Source organism: Alligator sinensis, unplaced genomic scaffold, assembly GCF_000455745.1.
Source record: "Alligator sinensis unplaced genomic scaffold, ASM45574v1 scaffold752_1, whole genome shotgun sequence".
NCBI lineage: Eukaryota > Metazoa > Chordata > Crocodylia > Alligatoridae > Alligator > Alligator sinensis.
Window position 1 is genome coordinate 1474103 of NW_005842000.1, and position 14648 is coordinate 1488750.

At 50.1% G+C, this 14648-nt stretch overlaps 1 protein-coding gene across 1 annotated transcript; it reads right to left on the bottom strand.

The window, feature by feature from the left end:
- Positions 1 to 709: 709 nt before the first annotated feature.
- On the bottom strand, positions 710 to 13925 carry SRMS (src-related kinase lacking C-terminal regulatory tyrosine and N-terminal myristylation sites). Its single transcript, XM_006021650.1, has 8 exons — positions 13442 to 13925; positions 9057 to 9178; positions 7537 to 7703; positions 5332 to 5473; positions 4296 to 4454; positions 2629 to 2810; positions 2047 to 2203; positions 710 to 1276 (listed from the first exon to the last, which is right to left on the bottom strand). The coding sequence occupies exons 1-8, from the start codon at positions 13792 to 13794 to the stop codon at positions 1083 to 1085; spliced, it is 1476 nt and encodes a 491-aa protein (XP_006021712.1). The 5' UTR covers positions 13795 to 13925; the 3' UTR covers positions 710 to 1082.
- Positions 13926 to 14648: the final 723 nt, after the last annotated feature.

The window sequence follows — 14648 nt, forward strand, 5'->3', positions numbered from 1 at the left end:
GAGGCATTTTCTTTCCTTTATACTGGAGAGGCCTCTTTCCTACGCTCTTTTTAGGATTTATCAGCCACTTCACAGTCCATCCTCTTGCACTCTGATGAAGAAAGGGAGGATATTTTGGGCAAGTTTATATGTTTGAACAGGACAAAAAAATGTACAGGGACCCTTTGCAACAGAAACGTGAATATGGAGACTGCCCTGCTTAAGACTGCCTTTAGATGGAGCTAACGACAGGGAGATTGAGCTCAGCTCTCCTTGCCTTCTAGGAGCTAGTGACGATGATGGATTATTGTTTTGAAGATGGGGTTAATGAGTGTTTGGCAAAAACCACCTAGAAAGCAAGTGTCTGCTCGAAAGAGCTTGCAGGCTAAACAGGGCACTCGCCAGGCGAGGGTTGAACGCGCGCTGGCAGGAGGAAGGAAAACCGATGCTTCCAGGAATGATTGATGAGGGAACCCCAAAGGCTGGCTGGGTTTAGACATCACCAAGTTTCAGGCCTGTAGCTGATTGAGTCTACAAACTGCTTCCCTGATGTTAGATGTCTCCAAACCACAGCAATGCCCATGAGAAGTCAGGGCTTCTCAGCACGACAAAACTGTACTCAACTACAACATGGCCAGTCACGGGTCTGCGGCTGTCCTGGGTATAAACGTGCATGGGTATTCATTTATATGCTGAAGAATGACCCCGGCTGCAGGAGGATGGATGGTTGGATGCACATTTATTGATAGATACATCGGATGCACACGGCAAATAAATTAGCATCAGCCACTAGTTTATACAAGGCAAACCGACTGTTTCCAAGTTGGGATGTGTCACGCCCAGGCTGACACCTTTGCTGTACAGTATCTACAAGGAAGAGTCCTTCTGCTCTCTGGGATGCAGCCAGACAACATCCCCAGAGCTGATCTCTTCCAACAGTCAATGCTCTCTCCTGGGCCTCCCAAGGAGAAGCCCTGGTGCGTTTCCAGCTCTGCTCCCAGAGGTCTTTTGGAGCGAAGCCCTGCAGTAAGTCCTGCGGCATGCCGCGAGCATGGGGAGGTCACTCGGGCTAATTGTCACGGGGCAGCGTCGGCCGGTTTCCATCAGGAGAACAATTTGTACACCCGGCTGTAAATGGAGTTGAGCTTCTCTCTCAGAGCGAAGAAGGTGGGACGGTCCTCGGCGTTCCCCTTCCAGCACTCCAGCATGACGAGGTAGATCTCCGAAGGGCACGTGCTGGGCCGGGGCAGGCGGTAGCCTCTGGTGATCTGCTGGATGGTTTCTTGGTTCGTCATTCCTGCAAGGGAACAAAAGCAAGCAATGCCCAGGGACCCTTCTGTGCAAGCAAGGGCTCCCAAATCGCCACCTGCACATCAGGTTTGCTCCCCGAATCGGGTAGAGATGGCCAGACAGGAGCTGAGGAGAGTACCTAGTCTGATGCCTTGCTCGAGGCAGGAGCTTCTCAGTCTAACCCACGTCAGACGGATGTTTATCTCACCTGAACTTGAAGGAAAGTTCCCAATGACGAAAGAAAAAGTTCATACCTCTCTACACCATTTGTTCCATTGCTTAGCCAGCCTCTGAGTTAGCAAATACTTCCTCATACCTAATATCACTGCAGTTGAATACCACAGCTTCTTGTCCCATCTCAGGTAGACATAGCAGAATGGGTCCACATTCTCTTTGAAGACTTAGCAGGTCAAATCCCTCTCAATTTTCTCTTCCCTAGACTAAATATAATCCCAAACACGTGCTATATAAAGGATCTAGCAGCTCCCCCTTCACTGCTGAATCTTCTATCCAATGCATCTCAAACAGATATGAAACCTGCTTTAAGCAACTTGCTTTTAACATCTCCAGGTTGGGTAGCATCTTCTCTAGGTGCTAGGCTGAAAACTTCCTTTCCTGGCAGCACTGATGGGTGGTAAGGGGCTCGTGATGAATCCCATCAGTGATGTCTGCTGGACGTGATCAGCGTGGCAAGGAGAGCGGAGAGCAGCTTGGTATAAAGGGGGACACAATCAAGGGACACCCAGATCCTGGGGAGACAGGACGATGAAGCCATACCTTCATATGGTGTCTGGCCATAGGTGAAGACCTCATACAGCAAGATGCCATAGGACCAAATGTCCGACTTCAGTGAGTAGGTGCGGTAGTTGGCTGCTTCTGGGGCTGTCCACTTCACTGGGATTTTGGTGCTGCCACTGGTGGAATAAATATCGTCCTGGAAAGCAACCAGGACAGGGCCTTGAGTCGAGGTGACACCAACCCAATATGCCCTCTCTATTCAAAGGCAAAGCAAGGTGAGGGGTAGAGGGCCAAGCCACCTGGATTCCTCCACCAACACTGATCTGAGGTGACCAGGTGGTGGTGAGCAGATATTATGGTACCAGTCATAACTGGAAGACACATTTCAATATCTCCCTCCCACTCTAAATAGGGAGAGGTTTGAACTTGAGTGTTTGGGTTTCACATATTTTTAGGGAGACTGAGAAAGGAGGCATGGTGGGGAGAGATGGAGCTGCCAGGAAGGCTGTTTCAGGGCAACTCAAAGGTGCTTTGAAAGACATGCAAGGGAGCTCTTTGGGGTTGGGAAAGGGATGCAGAAATGAATGAGGGAAACGGGCCAGTACCTCCCAATAGACCAACCTTGAGAAGCCTGGCGAGGCCAAAGTCTGCGATTTTGCAGGTGAGGTCGTCTCCCACGAGGATGTTCCTAGCTGCCAAGTCCCTGTGGACGATGTGCTTTTCTTCTAGGTACGTCATCCCATCAGCAACCTGGCAAGCCATATCAAGCAAGTGGAGGGTGCTCAGGGATTTCCCTTCCAGACCTGTTGAGCCAAAGTGTGACGGACAAAGATCATTTTGTTTGAGACTGATCCCACCAAACCCTTGAAAACTGAAATTTTGCAAAGCGCGTATGCCATTGCTCCAGCTTTAAACACCTGCATAATCTCCTGGACTGGGATGGGAGGGCAGTTCAAAGCTGGGAGAGGATGTGTGTTGCAAGAAAGGAAGCTGATTTCTGTCAAGTAATTCATGATCAGTAGACACCTGCCTCCCAGCTGAGAGCTGCATTTCTGAACCTATCCTTTTACTTAGGAGTTTCTGCTGCTGGGATAATAAAGCCCAGCTGGAGACAGAGCCCAAAACGAGGTCAAGTGACTCAGTGCAGGGGGACGTGAGCAGTGGAAGAGCAAGTTCTGGTTAGAAGTTGTTGGACTCGTTTCCCTCCAGGGCTGTTTACTGCTTGGGAGACTGAAAGGAAAGACTGAGAGAAGTCAGTACCACTGGCACGTTCTTTGCTGAGCTGTTTCACTGCTGATGAGTCAAGATGATGGGAGGAGACTTGCCCTTTTACCAGTTTCGCACATGAATGAAAGTCTGAGAACTAATTAGGGGGCGGTTTGGGGATTGGATGCCGATCCTGTATACATCTATCGGAGTAAAACACATCTCTTGGACAATGTGTGCATGCACGTGTGTTAGAAAAACCTGCTCTCAGGGTCCAGGTGAACCCACCGCCATAAACAAGCTATGTAGCTAACCATGAACCAGCACCCAAAGTGCTTTGCCAGTCAACTTGCTTGAATATGTGAACACTATGACACCTTTTAGAGATGTGCTCCAAGCAAAGCTAGGAGCTCAAACTACAGATGTCTTCATGGTGCTTAAGGATACATAATAGTTGTACCCCTTTCATTATACCAGCACAGTCACAATGGTACTGGTGAAAAAGATGTCTTAGCCTGTTCTCATCCAAGAGGAGACAAACTACACTGCTACAAGGTACCTTTATACTGACCCAGCTAGGCTTACAATGTTCCAGCCTAATATATCGGGTAAAAAAACCCAAAACTAAACCTTGTGCATGAACAAGGGAGTTATCCAGATCCCAAAGACATGCACAGACCAGGCCTCACATAACGAGGGTTAATTTGTCACGCAATCAGGGACTTTTAAAGTGCTTTATAGTTGTGCACTTCTGTAAGGGCATGGCTGTAGAGCCCTTTCAAGAGGCCGATCATGTGACATGTCACTTCTGTCTGCGCCCAGAGTTACAACTTGCTGTCTTTCACACTGGTGCAACCATGGACCTGCCCCATTGATTGCAGGGCCTTTGCACCTGTGTCTGAGAGCAGAGTTTGGCTTGCCCTCTCTTTTCACTACAGCTGACCAGCTGAATCTGAACAAGGCAGAGGCAGGTCATCCTTGAGCCGCAAAGGCAGCTTGACCAAGCCTGAGCATGGCTATCCAGCAGCAAGCTTGCTGCCTGCCCCCTTGGTGCGCAGTGGAAAGGGCAGGGCGGTACTGACTGTTGAGGTAGCTCTGCAGGTTGCCTTTCTTCATGAGCTCGGTGATGATGAAGACCGGCTCGCCCCGGGAGCAGACGGCATGGAGCTGGATCAGCTTCTCGTGCTTCAGGCTCTTCAGATTCTGAATCTCTTTCGTGAAATCTTCTGCCTTCATGTCAGCTGTTGAGAAACAAGATGGTACCCCCAAGGTGAGTAGTACCCCCCTCTCAGAGTCCAGCCTTGCCCTTTCCATCATGGGCTTCCGCATATTGGGGTGGAAACCCGCTTTCCTGGCTATGCACCTTCCCCCCAGTTCGATCCTCCAGCTTTCCAGGCTCACACTCTCTCACCTACCCTCAATCACCCCAAGCCCGCTATGGAGATTGATCTTTTCTGATTGAGATGGCTCTCTCAGGTAGGGACCGAGTGGGCTGGGAGCTCAATGCTTCAAGATAAGGCCACCAGACCAACAGGGTGGAAGACAAGTTGTGCTCTAAAGGCATCAGCTGCATAGGACACACCTGCTTCTTCACACACCTCAGTGGCATGCGGGCATGTCAAGGGTTTGCCTACACCAGACATGAGGTCCTATCTCCAAATAGGCTATTCTTTCTGACACAAGAAGGTACTTTGACTACTTGAAGGGTGGTCCCAAAGAGGATGGAGCTGGACCGTTCTCGGTGGTGGCAGATGACAGAACAAGGAGCAATGGGCTCCAGTTGCAGCAATGGAGGTGTAGGTTGGATATTGGGAAAAACTCTCACTAGGAGGATAGTGAAGAACTGGAAGGGGTTGCCTAGAGGGGTGGTGGCATCTCCATCCTTGGAGGTTTTTAAGGTCTGGCTCAACAAAGCCTTGGCTGGGATGATGTAGTTGGGACTGGTCCTGCTTTGAGCAGGGGGGTGCACTAGATGTGACCTCCTGAGCTCCCTTCCCACCCTCATTTTGAATCATTGGTGACCAAGGGGAAGGAAATCAGAGGGAAGAAATTGTCACAACACTGCATCGGGGCAAAAGGGAACAAGGTGAAAAGTTCTCGGCCTCCCTTTCTGCGTACCTTGCTTAATTATTTTGATGGCTACTGGCACCGTGCTCCTCCAGAGACCTTCCCACACCTCACCGAAGTTTCCTTCTCCCAGCTTCTTCCGGAGGATGAATTCTGACCGGGGCCGTTCCCACTCATCCCTTTCAGGGAGTGTCTGTCGAAAGCACAGGCACAGAGAACAACACTTCATTTCAGACCTGTGCCAGCCAACTATCCTGGAAGAGGCAGCTCTGAGACCCAGGGCCGCTGGCTCAGGATGCTGTGCATAAAAGGGCAGGCTCAGCACCATGCTAGTGGCCAACACAGTCTCTTACCCACAGGCTACTTCCAATGGCAGGTCTTTGTGCTGCTTCTCCTCAACTTTGTCCTCACCTCTGGTTCTCAAGTGTGCCCTGGGAAGCTTTCCATGAAATCCTGGTTCAAATGGGACACACTTGGGTACCAGGGTGCCCCATGGACAAGAGCTTGGAGGCATTGGAGGCTCTGGTCTCTTGGGGGAGAAACTTGGGCCTTGCAGGAAGTATGACTGCAGGGAAGCTGCTGCAAGGGGAATGCATCTTGGAGCAGCATGTCAGCTGGCCCAAGAGACATCATTGCACCTATAACTTTAATCCTAGCCTGTGTCGTTAAATCTTGACCGGCCGGCCTCGTAAGCAACCTGGACTCAGCCTATTGCAAACTCCATCTGTCAGCAGAGCTGGCTGAAACGTGGGATTCCCAATGCTTGGCAATACTCTCACAGTTCAACTCAGACCCCAAAAGTCAGACTTTCCAGATTTCTTGCAGAACAAAATTCCACCTCCAAAACAAATCCGTTTCCGGCCAATAGGAATACCCGATTCCGATTTTAGCTTTATTTTACATGGAGCTTTGCATTATTTGTAACATTATGTTTTAACCATTATCTTGATGATTAAATTATATTCTAGAAGGATACAATTATTGCAAAATAGCTATCGAATAGCTAGGTGATTTGAACATTTGTGAGTGGGCTCCTAATCGGTGTACTGATTGTGTTTGAAAGATAAAAAGAAGCAACTGTAATGATCGGGATCATTTCAATTTTATCGTTACGATTGTAAAATTATATGGCAAACTTTGAAGAGAGGCCATTTCCAGCTAGGGGGAAAGGACATTTGGTTTCAACTTAGCACGTTCCTGGGGAATGTTATTCAGAAGGATTACAGGGGTGTAGGTTGTAGGACTGGCAAAAATGCCGATTCAGAAGGATTGACATTTTTGGACCAAAAATGGTTCTGTTGGGAAAATCCCACCCTTTGCTGCCTTCCTTACACACCAGAAGGCCTTCCAGGCAAGGAGGTTAAATCCAGAGGCTGGATTTAACCAGGGTTTCTGCTACATGGCATGGTGCTGCTTTTCATCAGGAGAGAAGAAAGCATGTAGACAAGGCTGCTTGCCTTTGGTCCCTCCACTCATCTAGGAGCCTGCTTCACTGGGATGACCTGCTATCATTAATGGAAAGATCCCCATGGGTTTCAGTGGGCACCTAAGTCCTTAGGCCAGTGCATTTAACTGACCTTGCCAATTCAGCCTGCGAGCAAGACCTCTGCAACCCAGTTACAGCGTGGGGCACAGGAGAGCCAGATAAAAGCTCCAACACAAGTGAAGCTCCGCAACCCTTTAATTAACCCTCCAGATCAAAGAAGCTGATGGGAGGATAAGAGAGCAGCTATGCTTTCAGCATTTAATTGACTAAAGAATATAGCTGGAGAGGAGTGAACAATTATACAGGGGTGTGAGTGCAAACAATGTCAATAAAATGCCTTTCACTTTCTTTCTCTTCAAAATTTCTCCATTTCCTTTAACAGATTTTTTGCCTTTGTTTTTCCCCCCACCTCCCTCAGGTTTTTCCCCTGAACTCTTTCCAGTTCTTTGTGCATTGGCTTTTTTTGTTTTGCTTACATAAGGCCAGTTTTTACCAGTAAAATTTCAACTCATTTTAGAGAAGGCTACCCGTGGCTTCTCTCAGGAATCTGTGTTTGCCTGGACTCTCAAACCCCCGGATTCGCACAGGTAAACCCCCCGCCCTCCCCACAATGAAAATCAATCATCTGCCCCACACCGCAGAAAAACCTACAAGACCTAATATGGGATCTACCAAGGTAAGAAGAAAGGGAAGAGTTAATGGCAAGGGTCTGACTTAAGATGTGCAAAGGCTGAAGGCAACTAGCACTTGCTAAATTTCTGCATACAGACCTTGAGGATGCAGGGTTTGACCAAAGGGCTTTGTATCACTTTCCAGTTTTCCGTGTAGAAGGCGAGCAGCTCCTCCATGCTGGGGAAAGCATGACCTTTTTGAATGTACAGGCCGCCATCGGGACACTTGCAGATTCGGAAATGGCTGACTTTCGCCTGACTGCGGACTGCAAAGAGGAATAAAAGAGCAAAAGGGAAACTGAGTTTAGGTACCTATGAGGCTTGCCTCTCCCGTAATGCTGCCAATTCTTGGTCTGTCTCAGGACTCACTCGTTCCAGTGCAACTCTGACCTCCAGATTTCCAGACTCACAAAGCTCAATCTGTTTAGCTTTTCTAAGAGGGGAGGTTATGAGATGATTTGCTCATGATCTACAATCCCCTCATAGGGAAGAGAAGTTTCTAATAGCAGATAGCTATTTAACTGTGCAGACCCAGGCAGGAGGAAAGCTGATGGGTGGAAGCAGATGGTGCTCGAATTCAAACGAGAGAAGCGCATTTTTAATAACGATGAAGCTTCACCACTACAACGGTGTATGAAGGACAGGGCATGCCTATACATCAAACCCTCAAGCAAACTATATTTGCTTGAGCCCATATAGGATTTACTAGTTTAAAGCAAAACTGTACAGGGTTAGCATCCTCTGGGCCCATATAGGAATTACTAGGTTGAAGCAAAACTGTACAGGGTTAGCATCCTCTGGGCCCATATAGAAATTACTAGGTTGAAGCAAAAATGTACAGGGATAGCATAGCATCCTGTGGTTAGCATCATGCAGAGATCTGACTGGATCATACTGTTGCCTTTTGGCCTTAATATCAATACATTTAGGTCACTGGAAGGGAGATGAGCATCAGACCTGGATAACTTGGAGTAAAAGACTCCTTTGTTTTTGGTGGATAATCGACCAGCAAGGAAGTAAACCATGGGAATGAAGCCCTGCAGCTCAGCGCTCTGGAAAGGTTGCTAAATCCTTTTAACTGCTTATGACGCGCGCCTATCCCTGGAGGAGCGCTGCATATACTCCTTTCCCACGGTACTACAGAGATTGATATCTTCCCAGTCCACATTTCACTTGGTGACACTTGTCCTGGCTTCCCAGCTCGCTTTCAGGGATGAAGTGGATTCATTTTGAGCAATAACACATGGCAAAACCTGAATAGACTTCTCCTCCCCCACGCCCCATGTTACTCAGCCCAGCAGCTGCTCATGGAAAAGAAAAGTCTTGTTTCCAGGACAGTTACATTTGACAATGGCCCTGTTGCTCCCAAAAGCTTGGCCTGAGACCAATGAGGCCCTGATCCCTCGTGGATGGATCATATAACCACCCCTGAGTCAAAGAGGGGAAAAAAAGCTAAATCGAGCATGGGGTTGGTTTGGCCAAGAAGTTGGCCTTGATCTCACCAAAGTGTTGCTGCTGTGTCGGGTGGGGGTGTCTGGGGTGCCAAAGGGAAAGACAGAAATGGACTACCGGCAGATGGAGAGCAAACAGGCAGCAGGTCGCCAAGTCCCTGGGGTTACCTGAGAGAGAATATTCCCCCTTGTTGCTCTCGCTGTCACGGATGAGGAAGGAGCCGTGTTCATTGGGCGGCGAGAGAAGGAGCCTCTCGGCTTCATGTCGACTGATGCCGCTGAAATACCAGCTGGAAGACAGACAAAGGGGCAGGTCAGAGCATGAGGCCGGTCCTTGTCACTGGGTGCAAGGGCTGGGGCGATGCAAAGGAAGGAGAAAAGCCCCATAGGATGTCCAATCCCACAACATGAGCCAAACTGGCTCCGCATGCGGCTTGTGTGGCTAGGCAAGCCACAGGCAAGAGGAGACCTGCAAATACCGACCCTATCCCTGGTGATTTTAGCAGCTGTCACAAGGGCCAGTCTGAATGCCCACAACACAGATGGGCCTTTCCCTTAGCAGAGAAGAGATTACCCAAGACCAGTACTTGCCCACATCCACTCCAGAGATACAAGGCAAGCAGGGAAAGGACATCCTCTGCCCCTGCTTGTTGGGGAAGGGAGGAAGTGGCAAATTCCCATTTGGCAAGACATCCAATTTGCATCTTTATACGAGGTTGTATTATCTCAAGCCTCTTAGGAATGGGGTTTAACGTAGCACCGGCAGAAGTATATTTGCACGAGTGGGTGTGAGAAGGGCTCTTGGTTGGGTCACCAGGCTTGTGCTGAAGCAGATTCCCTCCCCATCTCCCTAAATGTCACACCCCAGCCCAACTGGCTGCTCCAGCCCCTAGCAGGAGGACCGCCCGCGTGGAGCCTGGATGCAAGATTTGGTGGCTTTGGACAAGTCCATGGAGGTGTCGGTCCCATCGGCGTTCGTTGCCTGCTGACGTCGCTCTCAGCTCTGAGCTAATAGAGAGCTGTGCTCTGGACTAGCTTCAGTGGCATCACTTGGCTTTCCAATGTGCTCCCCTCACTGCGTACTAAATGCTTGGCCAGGGGTACAGGATGTGCTCTCAGCCTTCCCCATGTCCCTCCCACCGTGGAAGAGACGGCAAGCAAGGGGAAGCATCTCTTGAGTTCCCGGCATCTAAGCAGGGGGGTGGCCAGAGAAACGAGAAGTCCCATCAGGCTTCCTGATCCCTCACCTTCCCCGAGGACACCCAAGCCTCTGAGCCCTGCATCCCAGCCCACAACACGGATACTTCCTTCTGGCTCCGCTTTGCATCCATGCACGTGCTTTGCAAGCAGCAGGACAGGTGATTTACAGGTCGGGTGACAGCAAGCGGCTCTGCCTTTGCATGTCAGCACTAACCTTTGCACCCAGAGCATGCGGACCGACTTGTTTGTTTTTTCCACCCTGGGCCTTCTTTTGTTATTTGCTATCACAGCATATTAATGTTGAACTATTTCCTTAATGCCGTTCTGCTTGAAGGAAGCTACAATAAAGCCATTGCCCTGCCCCAGATTAGAACAGGTACTTGGAAATGACACTTTTTCTTCTATACGCTGTTAACTCGACTGGAGATACAGGGCTCATTCATTTTGCTGAGTGGTTAAGGAAACAGGAACGAGTGGAAAGAGGATCACAGCACCTAATGATCCACTTGGTGCCCTGGTCCCACTTGGAAGGGCACAACTAGGGGTGCAGGGAACTGCAACTACCTTTTGGACACATTGATCATAAGGCTGGAAGCAATGCCGTACCTAGACTCCTGGCAGCCCTGGGCGAACTTTTTGTATTGGCTCCCCCTTTGCCAAAGATAATGATTTTTTTTGCTTCATAGACGTCATAGACATTTGGGCTGGAAGGGACCTCGGAAGATCTTCATGTCCAGCCCCGCACCCCAGGGGCAGGAAGTCAGCAGGGGTCATAGGATCCCAGCAAGACAAGACTTTGTTGCAAAAGTCTTTATCACATCTGTGGTATCCATGTTTGTATTCAATTGATAACATTTAATATTGCACATGTGTGTGACTGGCAACCTTTTTTTTTTTTTTGCAATTGTAATTTTTTTTATTTTGTGTTCATTTTCAGGCCCCCCTTTCTGTCCAGGTCCCAGGTGGCCACTTAGTTCACCCATGCCTGTGTCCAGGTCCGGGTGGAAGCTCCCCAGGATTATCAGTGACAGCAAAACCCTGCTCCCATTGGGGCACGGGAGAGTTTTATTGCTGGATTTCAGCCATCTAAGCTAATGCTGACATGCTCGCGGGATCCTCACTGTACTGCCGGCTTCATGGGTGCAGGCACAGGATACCTACAGCACTCCCAATTATTTGCTCCTACAACCTGCAGTAGCAAACCAAAGCTTTGCTGGAGGAGTGGGACCTCCACACCGCTCCACCACACAGAGGATTGCTAGCTTCACCTGTTAGGATGGTTCCAGATGACGAAGAAAACCAGGAATGTGACAAATGAAAGCAAGAAACTTGTTTGAATCAGCAAAAGCTGAGCCCATGCTAGATCACGCTGATTCAGCTTCCTCTTACCATGCTACTAACACATCTCATTTTTGACCTGGGGCTAGTCGAAGCAGCTGCTAAGTTTCTGGGCCCTAGGAATGAATCTAGTCGAGGGATTTTGCCAAGGCTTGTCCTCTGCTGCTTTGGCTTTTATCCTACGTTACCAACCGTATCAGCTGAACTGTGCTAGGAGGGGATGCAGCGCAACCCAGCCAGGCTGATGTCTCACTTCTGTGCCATTTGCATTATGGGTGTGGTGCACCAGCACTTTTGGCAAGAGCCCGCCCTGGATTTCACCCCCCCGGTCCTTCGAAGTGGGTCAGGGTGTGTCAGAAGTTGACATAGTCGCCGCATTGCAGGGAGCAGCAGGTAGAGCCCCCGCTTGCTCGTGGCGTGGGGCTGCAAACAGCAGATGCAGCTTTAGTCAAACTACTTATTTTGCCAGCAATAACCCATTTAGAGGCTGTTGGCTTCGGACATCTCGTCACTGTTGCTGTATGGCTACTGCATTTGCTGTCTTCGCCCCAGCCCAGTGGTTCTCAAAGGGTTGGGTTCAACACTTCTGAACCAACACAGCCCTGCAACCTCCACCTTGGCACTGAAAGGGAGGATGCAACCTTCAGTGGAGCCCTTCACCCTGGCTCTCCCAGCTCGGGGGACCACTGGGCTGAAAGCCCCAGCTGGAACTGAAAGTTATTTTCAGACAAGGAGAAAGGACTGAGTTTTGAAAACTCATGGGCAGGTTGGAGGCTTTCCTCCACCTTCCTTCTCCCCTCCTCGTCCCACATCCAGGAAGGGGCACGCTAGATGAGAAATGGGACTCTTTCCTGGGGCTGGAGTAGGAGTTTGCACAACTCACCGTTTCCTTCATGTGTGTAATACGCTCCCAGCCCTGACTCACGGCCACGATACAGGCAGAACGGAAGAAGCTCTTTACAAAACATGTTGGAACTAGATTTGCCGATTGAGCTAAGAAACGTTGCCTTATTGAATAAGAAACTCGGTCATGCAGTGGGGAGGAGGTGGCCGATGCTTTAACAGTCAAGCTGGCTGCAATAGTGTTGGTGGGGAGCGAGGGGGGGCTGGTGGAGCAGGTGGGTGCCATGGAGGCTCCTGTCTTCAGGCAAAGTTTGCACAACCCACCGTTTCCTTCCTGTGTGTAATATGCTCCCAGGCCTGGCGGGGAGTGGACAGTGGCTCCAGTAGGAGCAGGGAGTTGCACGGCACATCCCCTCCCACCAAGGGGTTGTTCCCAGGCTGCGGAAGTAGATTGAGCTGGAGCATGGCCTTAACGGGATGGTACCCAAAAGTTGCCTTTCTAGGTATCCAGCAAAGCTTCCCCTGCCTGTCTGCACGGACTTTAACCCTCACCTGCATCCAAGCACTCAGGAGAGGAGGAAGAGCAGGATGCAGTTGTGATGGTTTATGCAGCACAAGAGTAAACCTGCATCCAATAGTCACAACACTGATATAACACCCAGAGGGTTGGCTCAGCTACACCTTCAAATGAACGATTCAGACCAGCAGGATGTGTTGTAATGGTGTAGCTCTTCCCTCTGCTTTTCCCCTACAAAGCATGTTTCCATCAGCACATCTAGCGTGGATATTTCTAACCCGGTTGAACTATTGACACCCTTAAGTGACCACCGTAAAAGCTGTGCAAGGACCAAGCATTAGGCTAGGGCCAGCCCTCAGCCCTCCACCTGCATGACATGCCTGTCCATACCCAGTCCTACAAGCAGACTCCAACCACTGACAACAGACACACATTCAGAAGGACAAGTCAAGCATCTGTGGACGCCCTCCAAGAGGCTGCAGTTTTGCCTCTGCCAATGTAGACCAGAGCCCCATGTGCTGCAGGGACCTGCAAAGCATCGTATGCCAACAAATACTGCCAAAATGGGTGCATTGCCCGTCCCTTGCCTTTTGCTTTACTTTATACCAAACCTTCCCCATTCAAGACCCTCAAGAGCTGGGAGTCAGATACTTACAGCTGATGGGAGGGAGTTTCTTGGCTGATCTTTGCCACGTAATTAGCAGGCACGTAGCCTACAGAGTCCCCTGAAAGCCTGCGGGCCAAGACATACTCGCCCACGTCTTTGTAGACACAGAGTTTGTCTCCTCGGCTCACGCTCAGCTCGTTTGTGCTCCTGGCTGTGAAATCGTACAGAGCGATGAAGAGCGGGGAAGCAGGGAGAGCAGGATCCGGATCCTGGTCTGGTTGCAGCGAGACAGGGTCGGGACCAAAATACCCCAGAGAGCAGTTGTCGGGGACGGATCTCGGGCGGAGTTTGTTCCAGAAGGAAGCCAGGAAGGTCAAGCGCTTCCTCACAAACTGCTCCATATCCCTGTTACACCAACCCCGATGTCCCAGCACAGTGCTGCTTCTCCAAGCCACCTCCAGAAGCCAAAGCAGGGACCAACCTTGCTTCCCCCTCCTGCCTTCTTAATGCAGACCCTTACTCGTGCTCTTCTCAAACCAGCACCGACAGTGTGCCGGGCTGCTTCTCGGCACTGGGGAGGCGTGTCTGTGCTGAGCTTCCTCATCTGGAAAGTGAAACTAGACAACCTGGTGGAACGGGTTTGCCAGCTGGAGTTATAGGCTTGGCTCCGCCAGCACATCTGGCTAGACAGCTACAGCTGGCCTGTGCTTCCTCCGTCAGAGGTGGTTGCACTCTAACAAAATCTTTAGGGAATGGGGGAAACATGCAGAAATTGGTGACCTGGACCTACCTACAGCAAACCCCAGGTAGGCGAATCTCCGGTTTGCACAGGGTTGTTCATGTCCTTTGCAGCAGCGTAGTAGAGTTGAGGCAGTTACAGAGGTCAGCAGAGCGGCAGGGCAGAGGACAAACCCCATGCAGGGGTGCATTTAGATGGGAAGCGGCCTGGACTTCCTTCTGCGCTGCAGGTTGCAACTTGAGATCCTTTGCCTCTGTGGGTCCTCCTGTCACTGAACAGGCCTCCCGGCCCCCTCCCGTACCTCATTTGAGGATACAAATCTGTCTAAAATAGACTTTTTTTTCAAAAGGAAGTTTTATTGCATTGCTTTTCCAGCATCTAAATAGCCTCAGGTTGGCTGCTAAAGAGAAATTCAGAAGAGAAATGGTCTGAAACTTCCCACTTCAGGGAGCATCCACCTCAACGGGCTGAGTTTGCAATCCGGAGGGCTCCGGGGCAACCTTTCGCCTCCTGCTG

Bases quoted from the DNA above. Each gene is read 5' to 3' on its own strand.
- SRMS (XM_006021650.1), bottom strand. From the start codon at position 13,794: ATGGAGCAGTTTGTGAGGAAGCGCTTGACCTTCCTGGCTTCCTTCTGG. The intron at 7,704-9,056 runs GTAACCCCAGGG...TCCTCTTTGCAG, and splicing joins GGGGGAATATTCTCTCTCAG to TCCGCAGTCAGGCGAAAGTC. The intron at 1,277-2,046 runs GTATGGCTTCAT...GTTCCCTTGCAG, and splicing joins TGGCCAGACACCATATGAAG to GAATGACGAACCAAGAAACC.